This window comes from Hipposideros armiger, unplaced genomic scaffold (genome assembly GCF_001890085.2).
Source record: "Hipposideros armiger isolate ML-2016 unplaced genomic scaffold, ASM189008v1 scaffold_216, whole genome shotgun sequence".
Taxonomy (NCBI): Eukaryota; Metazoa; Chordata; class Mammalia; order Chiroptera; family Hipposideridae; genus Hipposideros; species Hipposideros armiger.
Window position 1 is genome coordinate 1446996 of NW_017731566.1, and position 13796 is coordinate 1460791.

Below are 13796 nucleotides of genomic sequence, written 5' to 3' on the forward strand. Positions count from 1 at the left end.
GCTTCGCTGGTTTCCAGGGTGAAGCCCAAGCAACAGCTGTTAGAAGCTCCCCGGCCGATTCCCATGTGCGAGCGTGTTTGAAAACCACTGCATGATATGAACCGGGTCCCGCCAGTCAGGGTGTGATCACTAACATACTCTAGCATGAGCCCTGGCACATTCTAGAAGCTGCAGACACACAAGACAGGCATGAGTCATGAAGAAGGAAGAGAAACCCAGCTGCAGGCAGGTGGGGGAGACATGGTGAAAAGGACGGCGTGGGCTTCAGAAGCAGGGGGCATGGAAAAAGCAGAGGAGCAGCACCCCCCTGGGGGGCTGGGAAAAGTAGGAGCTTTGCTTCTCACAGCCCCGTGAGGGTCGGGGGGGGGGACACAGGGGACAGGGTTTCCTAAATGTCTGTCTTCTTTCATCCCCACAGCAACCTGAAGTGACCTTTTGGAGAGGATGTGGCCAGGGTTTAAGGTGCGGCGGGGTCGGTTTGGTTCAAGATGGGAACCCATCTGTGACAGGCCGGGTTCCGGCCGACTTGGGAGGAGCAGCTGGTCCACAAGACAGAAGACGGGCCCAGCAGAGGCGCGGTTTCCCTGGCAGCGCTGCGAGGAGGGACCTGGGCTTGGGCGGCTGGGCTGGAGGTGCTGTTAGCAGCTTAGGACGCGGGGGCTGAGCAGGCGACACCCAGCTTTAAAGCACCCCGGTTCCTCTTAAGGGACCCCAGTTAACACCAGTGAATGTCTGTGGCCTGGCAGCTGGAAGAGCGTGAATGGAGGAGTGGGCGGGGGCAGGTCCCGCTGGGGGAAGTTTAGCTTTGAGGGTGTGGGTGTGCAGAGCACCTCCAGGGATGGGGGTCAAAGCAGGAGTCCCACAGGACACCCTGACGGAGCCCCAGCCACGTTCCAGGCATTGGGACACCTCGGCAGGGAAGTGTCCTTCCTGCGGATCAGAAGGGACCGAATGTGGGCTGGGTGAGGACGGCAGGGAGAAGACATTGTACAGAGGTGCTGTAGAGGGCTTGGCAGAGTCTCTGGCGATGTACCCTTTTTACAGGGGCTCTGTGTCCCCCCACCCCACCCAGCTCCATGCCCAGGAGAGTTGCGAAGGACGAACTTTGTGAAGGGAGGCTGTCACAAGTGTCCAGAGGGTCCCAGAAGCTCAGCAGGGGAGGCGCGTGGCACGCGGGGAGGACTGGGAGCAAGACTGAGCCAGTCCCAGTCTCCCTGTCACTGACTGGCTGCTTGCCGCCATGAGAGTCATCCCTGCCCTCTGACCTTCCGGTTCCCCATCTGTCAAGAGGTCTGAGCTGTTGCCTCCCGACGCTCCCATTGCAACCTAGGAAAGTGTTTCTGCTGCCCGTGGAGCAGGACCAGGAGCCTGTTGGTGACCAGTAAGCAATGTGCAACATATTCTAATCAGCAAGCAAACAGTGCTCAGGGTTTACTTACGGCTTTCTCCGAGTTCAGAGGTTCCTTGGGTGGAAAGTGTTACCGGACTGGCAAAGGTGACATTCGGGTCATGGCCCCTGATACCTGTGAGTCTGGGCCTGGGGATCAAGGACAGCACAGCTCCTCCCCTCGGGGGGCCGCAAACACCTTGAAAGAACAGTCAGGAGGCAGCTGCGCTCGGCATGGACGGCCTGTACTTCACAGGCCAGGCCTGTGGCTCGGAGACACAAGGGCGCCACCTCTGCCAGGGGGACGATCTCCGCAGTGTCGCTCTGAGGCGTGGTCATTGGGAGCTGGCAGTGGACACCATGGAGATGGCAGTGCCTCAGGGCAACCTTCTTCCAAAATGAGCCTCTTGCCTTTTGTGTTGATGCCACTGGTTGTCACAGTTTCCTTCAAAGATTTTATAAAAAGCATTAGATTTCTTTTTTTGTTTGTTTGTTTAATCCCCTTTTTATTCTTGCCCAGAGGCGCTCAGCTGGGCAAACCACACCATGTGACCCCAGCGCGCAATTATACCTCTGTCGCCCTCGCGAATCCTTACCCAGTGCTTTCCGCCCCCCCGACACTTTTATAAATGTGAAGTGAGGGTAAGAGGAGTCGAAGGATGCACACCACATGCTTGGCACCAGTCTGACCTGGTCGGTGCCTGACACGCATTTGGCTGCAGGTGGCTGGGTGCAGGTGTGATGGGGAGGCCTGGGACTCGCTATCCACTCCGGTTTAACTTCCCTGAATTTTCAACATTCATTTTACATCCTGGAAAATTGCTCCTCTGCTCCAGATAACATGAAAAACATTTTGGAAAGGGCTCCAAGCTTATCCTGACCTGTCCTGCATTTTCAGGTGTCCCCCAGGATCTTCACACAGCTCAGCTCCCCATAGTCCTACGGGCCACCTCACCATTCCCAAGGCCATGGGCAATGAAAGCGAGAACACCCCGAGAGCTCCCCAGCTCAGATAAGAGGAGAGCGATTCAGCGCATCCTCTGAGCAAACACGAGGTAGAGACTCATTCACACAGCCTCCCCCACAGTCCTCAGTACCAGGGACCTGGGGGGAGGGGCCCAGTCAGTGTGCTGAGCTGGCCAGCTGAGGGTAAACTCCATGAGGTAGGTGACAGCCAAGCAGCTCTGACACCCAGAGCCTCCCGGCTGAGAACAGTCACTTAGGAGCTCACAACGCCAGCCAGAGCAGAGGAAGCCAAGATGCTATACTCACCTGCCTCTGCCTTTTCCACCCTGCCCGCTGTTCCTGACCTCCCCCAGGATGTGGCCCCAGGGCAAGGGAAGACGCTGCTCAAGTAGAGAGCCCAGGGGTGCCACTGGAGGGGACGTTGTTCACTCTTATGCTACTCACTTCAATATGTTGGCCAATTTGCAGAAAAGACAGAGGAAACAGCACATCAGCACAAATGCAGCGATCAGTAAGCCGCCCCCAATGGCAATCATAATCTCAACATCAGGCTTCTCAATCATGGTCGGAAGGAAGTCAAGCGGGCACCTGGGCAGAGAAGTGCAGGCAGGCAAGTGAATGTGGCCTCCCTCCCCCACAGCCACCAGCACCCTCAACGCGCTCCCTGCAGTGGAGGGAGAATGACCCCCAACCACAGAGCTTTAGGCGTGTGAAACAGGTGAGTCCTCCCAGGGAGGCCTAGGAGCCTGGCTGGTCCAGCTGGGGAAGGGGCTTATTCATGGAAGAAAGGGACTGAAATGCAAAGTTCGGAGAGAAAGGAATCAGGAGAGAACGTGGGAAGAACCTTTTCTATTTCCCAGGCAGTGACGAGCAGCTGCCAATATCAAACAGGCCTGCACCAGAGTGAATCGCTTTACTCCCGAACACCTGGAACTCCTGAAATGATTCATTTTTTCAGAGTCAGAATTGACCCCTCACTGTACATCAGGCTTCAATATTTCCCGTGGGAATAACTAAGGGAATGTTTTTCCCTAAAATTTTGTGTTGTGCATTGCTGAGAATATGCAAACCCATTTTGTAAGTAATATGTATTTGGGGGAAAAAGTTTTCAATTCGCCCACTGACAACTGGGTCATGCCACCTCAGCGTTTAAGGAGATTCTAGAACAGCGGTTCTCAGCCTTCCTAATGCCGCGACCCCTTAATACAGTTCCTCATGTTGTGGTGACCCCCAACCATAAAATGATTTCCGTTGCTACTCTATAACTGTAATTTTGCTACTGTTATGAATCGTAATGTAAATATCTTTTTGTTTTCCAATGGTCTTAGGTGACACCTGTGAAAGAGTCGTTCGACCCCCAAAGGGGTCGCGACCCACAGGTTGAGAACCGCTGTTCTAGAAGCTTCTAGCCACACCCTTCCCCAGGCTCAGAGATGGGGAGCGTCCTGCACCGACCAGGAACCAGTTTCTCCAGGAGCCCTGGCCCTTCACTCTGTAGGCCACACACCTCCCCCCGCCATTTTCCCTCCTAAATCCAACTGACTTCCTCCAAATCCAGTTTACCTGGAATGAGCACTTTGGTTAATCGAACAGCCTGAGCCCTGAGAAGCCAGGCCACACGAAGGCTGAGCGCTAACGGGAGAGAAGTGCTCAGAGAGAGGCGCACACAGCCCGAACCACACGTCCCTCAGTCCCGTCGCCTGAGCTGCAGGAGGCCAACTGTACAATGCAGCAAAAACAGAGGGAAAAATGAGCTTAGAGAAGCTGACCCCTCAGCAGTAAATTCCTCACACCTCTGGTCCCTAAGAGGGGTCTGACTGTCATCACGAGGGACAGCTGCCGTGCACGTTTTCAGACCTGACTTTCAGCGCAGCCTTCAGCCGAAGCGCACGGGACAGGCAGGCACCGTCGGAGTCTCACCCCTGTCAGGACACAGGCTGTGTGACATCAGCCCTCAGGACACCAGCTCCAATCAGAGTTCTCAATTCTGTTCCATGGTCAGGATTCTGGTCTCCCAGGAAATGCAGGCTATCTAGATAATGTTTTGAATAATTTCATCCTTGTGCCTTTGCAGGTTTTTGTTTCCTCCCAAGAAAACATTTAGGGTTCGTCTTCTAATCAAATCATAGTTTGAGGTTTCAATAAAAAAACAGAAGGAAACTCAGTTAAGTGGCCCTGTATCCAAGAGTTACGCTCTGTTTTGGCCACACAGTGGAACGCTATGCAGCCACTTTGGCACAGTTCAGGTATCTGTCCCCTGACATATTAACACAGTTAAGTAAATGGATAACTATACTGACAAATATGACTGCCATATATAACTATATAGTTTTATAAAGCTATCAATATATATAAAACATATAACTGACACATGATATAAATGTCAGTTACATACACAGTTATATATACAGAAGGTGCCAAAAAATTTATATTCATTTTAAGAAAGGAAAAAGCTGTATTAAAATTGTAATATTCAATATGTACCGATAACAAGAGATGAATACGAGTCATGTGTATACTTTTTTTGGCGCCCCCGGTATTATACATATAACATACGACTCGTATAATCAAAACCATAATCACTGACACCTGTAACATGGCACAGCGAGAAGGAGCCACAGAAGCGCACTGGCACTAGACAGGTCTGGTCACAAGGCACAGAGAGCTGGCCAGGCCGGGTCCATTAGACAACGGGGCTAATTTAGCTCCACAAGGCTTCTCCTGGAGTCCAGAGGGAACGGAGCAGAGCAGCCCCCGCGGCACAGGCGTGGGGATGGGCAGCCAGCAGGCTCTGGGCCCAGACTGACTCTACATAAATGCTGTATGCCGTGGTCACGCGGGAAGCACACCACGCCTGCGTGCCACTTCAAGTAATTTCATTCTACCTTTCATCTCAGTTTCTGCTTCACACAAAGTTTTCAGGATGTGCCTTCCCAGCAAAAGCTAATTTAAAATTTAATAAAGAATGGGGCCACAGTTGAAAACGTGAATGCTGCTTGGGTAAACTGGATAATATTAAAGAGTTACTGCTAAGTGTGACGGCATGACAATGGTAGTATGCTTCTTTTTTCCCCAAATAGTCTATCTGTTATAAATCTGTACTGAAATATCTATGCATAAAATTTGTATGATGCCTGGGCTTTGCTTCAAAATATGGAAAGTGCAGGAGAAATTCCAAGCTGCGCACCACGCCCATCTCCTGACCACTAGCCCCGGGCTCCTCCCCTCTGCTTGTCCCCTCAGTGGTGACGGCTCAGGGTGCCAGGGGCGCATGTCCACAGGAGAGGGAGGGGGTGCAGTAAGAAGGCACAGGGATCTATTGACACCGCTGAGGGTAAGCGGCAGAGTAATCAGAAGGGGACCCACCCTATCCAGTCTCATGCCCCCTGCTGGCTCTCGCAGCAGGACACCCAGTCCCCACCTGGCACATGGCCAGCTCTGGAAGTCTCTGAGCTGACAGGACCTGAGTGGGACTGTGCAGACACCTCGGTGAGTGTCCCAGCTTCTTGTCAGCACAATTTCTTAATGTCACAGGTGCTGGCCTTGCCATGCGTGTGGGGCCAAACACCTGATCAGGGACCTAACTAGGAATGGATCCCCTGGGTCAGTCTAGTACTCTGTCCTTCCCAGGAACCCCAACATCCTAGAGCCCAGTGAGGGTCTCAGGCTACAGGGCCATCAGACCATCCTGGCACAGAAGGGTTGCTGGGACTCCCAGGAGGTGCTGCCAGGCCAGAGGGTGCAATCTACACCTGCCCCTGGGCTGCACCCCGTTTTATCTATCATCCATAGAGCGACTGGAAGGATAAACAATAAATCAATAGTCACTCTCCTGCTCAAAACAGTCCCCCTGAGCTTAGGGTAGCCTCCAAATCACCAGCCCCAGACACTTCCCCCTGCGCCCATGTCCTCTCCTCTCCGTCCTAACCCGCCACCTCCCTCCCCGTCACTGAATCCCCACACACCTTCTTCCCCTTATTTCCAAATGCCTCGGCCAGCCTGCCTCAGGGCCCTTGCACTGGCCCTTTCCTTTGCCTCCACCACCCCAGAACCCCTGTCACGTGTGACGGTGTTCCTCTGATTTTTCTTTCATTGCTCAAATTTCATATTTGCAAGAGGCCTTTCCTGCCCATTTTAATATTGACTCCCTCTCCACCTCCAAGGCTCCCACTTTACCAATTTATATTCTTAGCCCCTATCACGATTTGAATTTTTAATTCATTGTTTTATTATCTGCCTCCCCTCCACTTAGAGTTCCATGAGGACATAAGTTCCATGAGGACAAAGAATGCGTATATCGTGCTCATTTCTATATTCCCTATCCCCAGAATTGTAACAAGTGTTTGCCAAATGATGAATGAAGGAGTAACTAAAGGACAGCCCCACTCACCTGCACACTTGCTCTCATCAGACCTCTGACGCTGCGGTTCCAAGCTCTGACCCACAGTCACGGTGCCTGGGGGGGCCTTATCCTAACTCAGGCTCTCTGGACTGACCAGTTAGAAATTCAGGGCAGCTGAGCCTGGCTCTGCCTGCCTTTCCTCTCACCATCTTCTGCCTTCCTGATGTGACACTGTGAGGGGCAGTGTGGGAGGGGCATGCTCTAGGACCTCAGGTGATTCTAGCTTATCCTCCTATAAAAATCCTTGACCCATAGAATGGGCACCATGTCGCCATTAGCTAGGATGAGAAACACCTGTATTCATGAACGCGGGAAAATAACTCCACTTCCAGGCCGCATGGCCACCCCACAGCTCACTTGGGCAGCAGATTTGCCCACCCCCCCTTCACCAAAGAAACGCAATCCACAGGCGGCTGCAAGTTCGGGATGTAATTACCTGAGGATGTGGCAAACTTAGCAGGCTGCGAGAGGAGGCGTTCTCACCCCAGCGAGAGGGGTGGTCCTGGGATCTTCAAAGGGCAGCACTTGCCGGGCGTGCGGGGGCCTCCAGGTGGGCACACTTCAGGCCTGGGTGAGAAGGGCTGGGCCGCTCGGCGGCTCCCTGCGGCTGCATATAAGTGCATCCTGGCCGCTCCTCCAGGAAGGGAGACAGGGACGCGGCAGAGGCGGGACAGCGGGCTCAGACCCGGCCATGCTCGCGGCCCCCATCTTCCGTTCGACCCTGCTGCTCTGCTGGCTCGTTGCCCCGCAGCCCGCGAGGCCCGAGACCCTCTTCCACAGCCGGGACCGCTCGGACCTGGCGCCGTCCCTCCTACGCCGGGCCACGCCCATCGCCGACCTCTTTGCAGCGCAGGTAGGGAAAGCCCGAGAGCAGCACCACGCATGCGCGCGCACACAGGTGTGCCCACACGCCTCCTCAGGTGCGGGGCCTCGCACAAACCACCGATAGACACGGAGTAGAAATGCTGCACAACACAGGTGGGTGCACAAGTAATACACTACGGATAACAATACACAGATGCACACTGTCCCGTGTAGTATATCAACCAGCAGAGGACATATGTATGCGATCCACTGTCACCCCGGGCCCCGCCCCCTGATCCGTGCATTTCTCTCTGGCAGCGGTTCCTGTCCAAATACGGCTGGGCAGACGCGCCCCCGGGTGCGGGGTCCGCGGCCACAGTGTCCCGGGGTCCCCGCCCGGACCGGTCTCGTGAGGGCCCCCCAGGTACTGCCCTGGCTGCGGCCCTGCGCGAGTTCCAGAAGGTCAACGCACTGCCGGCAAGCGGGGAGCTGGACGCGGCGACGCTGGCGACCATGAACCGGCCTCGCTGCGGCGTTCCCGACCCTCGATCCCAGCTGCGGGCCGTGAGCACCGCACCCCGGACCCCGCCAAGCCTCCTGGGCCGGCGCCCCAGGACCCGGCCGAAGCGCTTCCTGCAGATTCTGCTCCCAGGGCCAGGCTGGCAGCCCAAGAACCCCCCGCAGGGTGGGGGCACCCAAGCCTTTGCCAAAAAGACCCTGACCTGGAGGTTGGTGGGGGAGGGCTACAGCAGCCAGCTCTCCGTGGAGGACCAGAGGTACATCTTCAGGCTGGCCTTCAGGATGTGGAGCGAGGTGACACCACTGGACTTCCGTGAGGACCTCACGGCCCCTGGAGCCACAATTGACATAAAGCTGGGTTTTGGACGCGGTAAGAAGGGCGAAGATTGCGTGCCCTTCCTGGCCTCTGCCTTCCCCCATGGCATGAAGTAGGGCCCGGTTAGCATAATGGGGAACCACTTGGGTCACCAGAGCAGTGGCGCCAACCCTGCTTCCTAGGCTGTTCTGAGATGGCACCTGTTGGGATGTGGGCATACTGTAAGCTCTCTGTAGGTGTCACTCTATCACAGCTCGCTGGAAATGGCACAGGCGTGTCACCCTGCAAAGAGCCCACAGTGGTCTCAGGGGGACATCAGTGCAGGTCCCTCCACTTGTCTCAGAGCAGGTCAGCCCAATGGGCACTGCCCACACGGGGCTCAGGGTGCTTCCAGGGCACAGGTCGACTGGATGGTTGTCGCCCAGGCCCCACCACCTCCTAGCTGCGTGGGCTTGGACAAAATAACCTGTCAGCAGCCCCACCTAGGAACTAGGGGTGCAAACAGCTGCCCTGCTGGCCTCACTGGACTAACTTCCTAATGTTGTTGGAAACCTATACAAATGCAAGGCGCGTGGCCACTGGGCAGCACCTCCTGCCTTCCACGCCCACTCAGTCGTTAGGCTCCAGCTCAGCTCTCATCCCCACCGGCTTTCTGACAGCACTCCACGTGCCACCACACACACACCCACCTCGCTGGCAGAGCGCGACAGCTGCTCTCCTCGCGGCTCCCACAGCACTCGGCACACGGCTCTGTTTATGTCTTTAGACTGTCATACAAAAAAACTGCTTTATAAACAACCATGTGTCACGCACTCCTCACGCTGGGGCGTTAGTCCAGGAGTAGCTGCTTTTGCCACCGGACGGCAAGGCCCTCGAGGCTGGGAACCCTACCAGGTCCGTGTCCCCAGGTCCCCGGAGGAAGGAGTCTGTGCCGTGGGCACTCCTGATTCACCTGGACCACCTCCCTCTCCCTCCACCAGGCCGGCACCTGGGCTGTCCTCGGGTTTTTGATGGGAGCGGTCAGGAGTTTGCGCATGCCTGGCGCCTGGGCGACATTCACTTCGACGATGATGAGCACTTCACACCTCCCACCAGTGACAAGGGCATCAGCCTTCTCAAAGTAAGTGGTGTCAAGCTGCCCATAGTGATGAGGCAAAAGGCAGTGTCGTGTGCGCCGGAGTCCAGAAAGCCAATGCTTCTCCAGGGAAGTGCCCACTTCCTTCTGAGAAAGTTCCCCAGTTCTCAGCATTGTTCCCTTGTCCTCTCGAGGCACGGGTCTGCCCTCTGTGGTGGGGTGGGTCCCAGCGGCACTCACCCAGCACTGACACTGCACCAATGGTTTGTGTTCCCTTCTAGGTGGCCGTCCATGAAATCGGCCACGTCCTCGGCTTGCCTCACACCTACAGGACAGGATCCATAATGCAGCCAAATTATATTCCCCAGGGGCCCGCGCTTGAGTTGGATTGGTCAGACAGGAAAGCCATTCAAAAGCTGTACGGTAAGGCTGTTCTCGGAGAGGTGATCCTTGGAGCTGACAGAGGACACTCAGCATGTCAGAGCATAAGAGGCCCCATTCGCTCCTCACTGGGAGGCTAGTCCCCAACATACACCGGCTGCCTTCAGGTTCTGGGATGCCAATTCTTAGTGAAGGGCGGCCCGCCCACTGTAGCCAAAGCACACACTCCTATGGGTACTTCCTCTGTGTCCTCTCTTTCATGTAATCCATTAGATGTTCCCTGAGTGGAAGGAGGACACAGGGATTTTCTAAACACGAGTGGGCCTGCCAGGCCGGGGCATCCCCTGAGCTCTAGGAGCTGGAAGCCGCTGGAGGAAACGTCTGCAATCCCAGGCAAAGACCAGCAGTCCTGCCACAATGAGCATTAACGGCTATGGACCCGACCCGGCCAGAGGGCTGGTGCTAATTATTTAATGGAAATGACTAGCGGTTTAGCACCGAGCTGCAGGAAAGGAAAGCTAGCCTCCACGTGTCCATCATAAACGCCCCCATTTCTGTTCCACTCAAACCATCCTACTGTCAACACGCAGCATCTGGAGAACACAGACCAGGACACGTTTACTCCCGCAGTGGCAACCTCACTCGTGTGTGTGCCCAGAAGCAGACTTCTTCCCTCCGATGAAGTCAAATCAGCCATCAAAACAGGCATCAGCTATACTTACGGTGATCATATGACTAGCATCCAAAGTGAGACAGTTTAGAGGGTGACCGGGAGCACTGTTAATAACAGAACGCAGCCAGACGAGCTTGTGCTCAGGACCGCTGCAGGCCAGCGGGGTCCCTCCAGCTCTCTCCAGGCAGTGAGGGAAGGCCTACTTCCAATCTCATAAGGTGTGTTGCTTTAAGATGTCCTAATAGAAAATGCCAGCTTTGCAATTGTCTCTGTATAAGTCACACATGAAAACAGGAACTGCTGGTTTCTGCACCAGGTGCCAAGTGGCCAGACTTTTTTTTTTCTTTGTTTTAAGGTTCATGCGAAGGCTCGTTTGATACTGCATTTGACTGGATTCGTACAGAGAGAAACCGACGTGGAGACGTGATGGTGAGATTTAGCACGTATTTTTTCCGCAAGAGCTGGTACTGGCTTTATGAAAATCGAAACAACCGGACCCGCTACGGGGACCCCATCCACATCCTCACCGGCTGGCACGGAGTCCCAGCACAGAGCTTAGATGCTTTCGTTCACATCTGGACTTGGACAAGAGATGAACGTTATTTTTTTAAAGGTAGAGGTCCTTATGGACGGCTGTTTCTTTTATTCAACAAACGCTTTCGGGAAAAATGTTTTGAGCCCCTACCAGGGATCCTCTGTAATGCTCTTGAAATTACTTGGTTTCTGTGTGTTCCATCCGACTGTGAGCACAGGATTGTCGGTATCCCTCATCTTTTTCACAAGGCACTGAGTGCTTCAAATGAGCAAATGAATGAGCGAATGAATGAGTGAACGAATGGTGCTGGTCTCTGAGGTGGCTGCCAAAGAACTGTAAGAAAGGGCCCTGCAAATTTTGCCATAAGGAATCCACGAATAAAGCTGGTCTTAGCTTTCCTTCACATCACACAAAGAAAGAATTCTTTTAGTCCAGTTCCATGGAGGAATCGCCTCAGGGCGAACTTGACTGTGGATATTTCAGAGCTGGGAGCACACCCTTCAGGGGGTTAGGAGTCCTGAGCTGTAACTGATAGAGGCCACGGCTGGGGTTACTGGGGTCAAACCTGGAAGGAATTCAGGATCTGGGAAAACATGCATGCGGGCGGAGGCTTCACTCAGATGTGAGAGCCCTCCTTCCTGTTGGAACCAAGGCAGAACATCAGGGTTGGCCCGGCCCTACGCTGAAGGCTGTCCTTTGTCGTTTCCTATGATTTGACAGTAATAAACCCCAGTCACCTTTTTTGTTTGGCTCTCAGGAAATCAGTACTGGAGATACGACAGTGACAAGGATCAGGCCCATGCAAAAGACGAACAAGGGAAAAGCTACCCCAAACTGATCTCAGAAGGATTTCCTGGGATCCCAAGTCCCCTGGACACTGCCTTTTATGACCGGAGGAAGCAGTTAATTTACTTCTTCAAAGGATCCTTTGTAAGTAGGCGGCTTTGCGGCCTGGTGTTGCTGTTGTCACTCTTTGAAAGCTGTCAGATGGCCAAGTTCTTAGTTTGAAGCTGTTCTCAGACCTGTATGGCAATGGCGGGTCATCCCATCACATGGAAAATTAAGAATATGAAGCCCAAAGAATTGGGTGCAAGGCCACAGATTTACTTCCCTCATCGCCATAAATTAACCTACAACCAAGGATTTTCAGAAAAGCCAGTCTCACTTTACTTGCTTTGCAGGTGTTTGCCTTCGATGTCAACAGAAATCAAGTCCTTGATTCTTACCCGAAGAAGATGGCAGAAGTCTTCCCCGCGATAGAGCCCCAGAACCACCCTTTCAGGAGCATAGACTCTGCCTACTACTCCTACGCACACAAGTCCGTCTTCTTTTTGAAAGGCAGCCTGTACTGGAAAGTGGTGAACGACGCGGACAGACAGCACCAGGCCTGGCTCCCTTCCAATGGCCTGTTCCCAAAGCAGTCCATCTCGGGGAAGTGGTTTGATGTTTGCGATGTCCACGCCTCCACCCTGAATATGTAATGAGAAAAACAGGCAAATGCAGAGAACCACAGGATTTCTCTTCGAAGAGGAAAAGTCTGATTTTTAGTAGCAGAAGTGACTAGGGCTCCCCAAGTTGAAACCCGATAGGAAAAGCATTACTTGAACTTTGATTTAAGAATCAAATTCTCAGGCAAAAAAAAAAAAAAAGAAAAAGAAAAAGAAAAAAGGGAAAATAACTTACCCAGTATTTTTACAGGTTTTTTAGGAAAGGTTAAGAAACAAGCCCCGAGGAAGCTGTCTTTGCTTCCCACTCTCTCCGTTCCTGGGATGCTCTGTTTGAATCCAGATGGTCCCGCACAGGACAGTTCTCTGGCTCCTACGATTTGTATGATGTGCAGGAAACACTTTGTATGGCAGCCTATTTATGTTCTGAAGGCTCGTCTACCAAAAGAAGACTCTTGAAGCTAATTGGATAACTTTGTTTTTCCTATATCAATTATCTCTAGGATAGACGTTATGTCCCTTTAACTTTACATAATATGGCTATGACCTCTAATTAGCACAAACAAAAAACCCCAATGTTATAGGGAATGATGTGGACAAAATTTGGGAACTGAAATTAAGTGAAAAAGATTCAGGCCACAAATACCACAATTCTTTTAAAGGAAGAGCTAAAACACAAGCACTTTTAAGATTTAAATTAAAATCAGCAAAATACAAAAATATTTTAAAAGCACCTTTCTTTTCCCTGTAAGAACTTGCATATTATTGCTTTGACAAGGGAAGATAGCTAGAATGTGTATCTTCTTGCTTAAAAACAAATTTCCCTCTTGACTGGAAAGGCTAAGTAAAAAGAGAGGCTATCAGACAAAGCAAGCAACTCTCACATCCCTAACTCCACCTTATTTCTACATAGGTAGAAAACTCTTTTTGAATTAGGTGTGTACAACACACGTGTCCAGGTTTAACTGGCAGAGACAGTGAGAGTCCATGTGTGCTTGCCACAGGGGGAACAGAATGTCGGCTGTCCTGATAGGAGACATTGCTGATTTTGTACAACTACTTTATAATTTAGTCAAAAGTTTAAATGCTCCAATGATTAATTTTTGAAAATTAATGCAAATCTGTCCCCAGGACAATGCAACTGAACAAGAAGTAGACAATGGCAAGAGGTAGTTCTGCCAAGCTATGACAGAGGTCGACTCATTGTCAAAGAAAACACATACAATCTCAGTGGACGAGAAAGCAAGGTATAAACATTCAGCTTAAAACAAGTTTATTCCAGGCCATTTTCTA

The 13796-nt window shown here is 52.6% G+C and overlaps 1 protein-coding gene and 1 long non-coding RNA gene across 2 annotated transcripts; one reads left to right on the top strand and one right to left on the bottom strand.

Moving 5' to 3' along the window:
* Window positions 1-422: 422 nt before the first annotated feature.
* LOC109389020 (uncharacterized) lies at window positions 423-4678 on the bottom strand. The gene is made up of 3 exons (XR_002125311.1): window positions 3917-4678; window positions 2798-2941; window positions 423-1832 (listed from the first exon to the last, which is right to left on the bottom strand). It is a non-coding gene; the product is annotated as an uncharacterized LOC109389020 (long non-coding RNA).
* Window positions 4679-7446: 2768 nt separating this feature from the next.
* On the top strand, window positions 7447-12539 carry MMP21 (matrix metallopeptidase 21). The gene is made up of 7 exons (XM_019654204.1): window positions 7447-7608; window positions 7878-8448; window positions 9375-9514; window positions 9751-9892; window positions 10879-11136; window positions 11816-11988; window positions 12240-12539. The coding sequence occupies exons 1-7, from the start codon at window positions 7447-7449 to the stop codon at window positions 12537-12539; spliced, it is 1746 nt and encodes a 581-aa protein (XP_019509749.1).
* The last annotated feature ends 1257 nt before the right edge of the window (window positions 12540-13796 follow it).

Coding starts and splice junctions, on each gene's coding strand:
- MMP21 (XM_019654204.1), top strand. CDS start 7,447: ATGCTCGCGGCCCCCATCTTCCGTTCGACCCTGCTGCTCTGCTGGCTC. Junction 11,137..11,815: donor TGAACGTTATTTTTTTAAAG/GTAGAGGTCCTT, acceptor TTTGGCTCTCAG/GAAATCAGTACTGGAGATAC. Junction 11,989..12,239: donor ACTTCTTCAAAGGATCCTTT/GTAAGTAGGCGG, acceptor CTTGCTTTGCAG/GTGTTTGCCTTCGATGTCAA.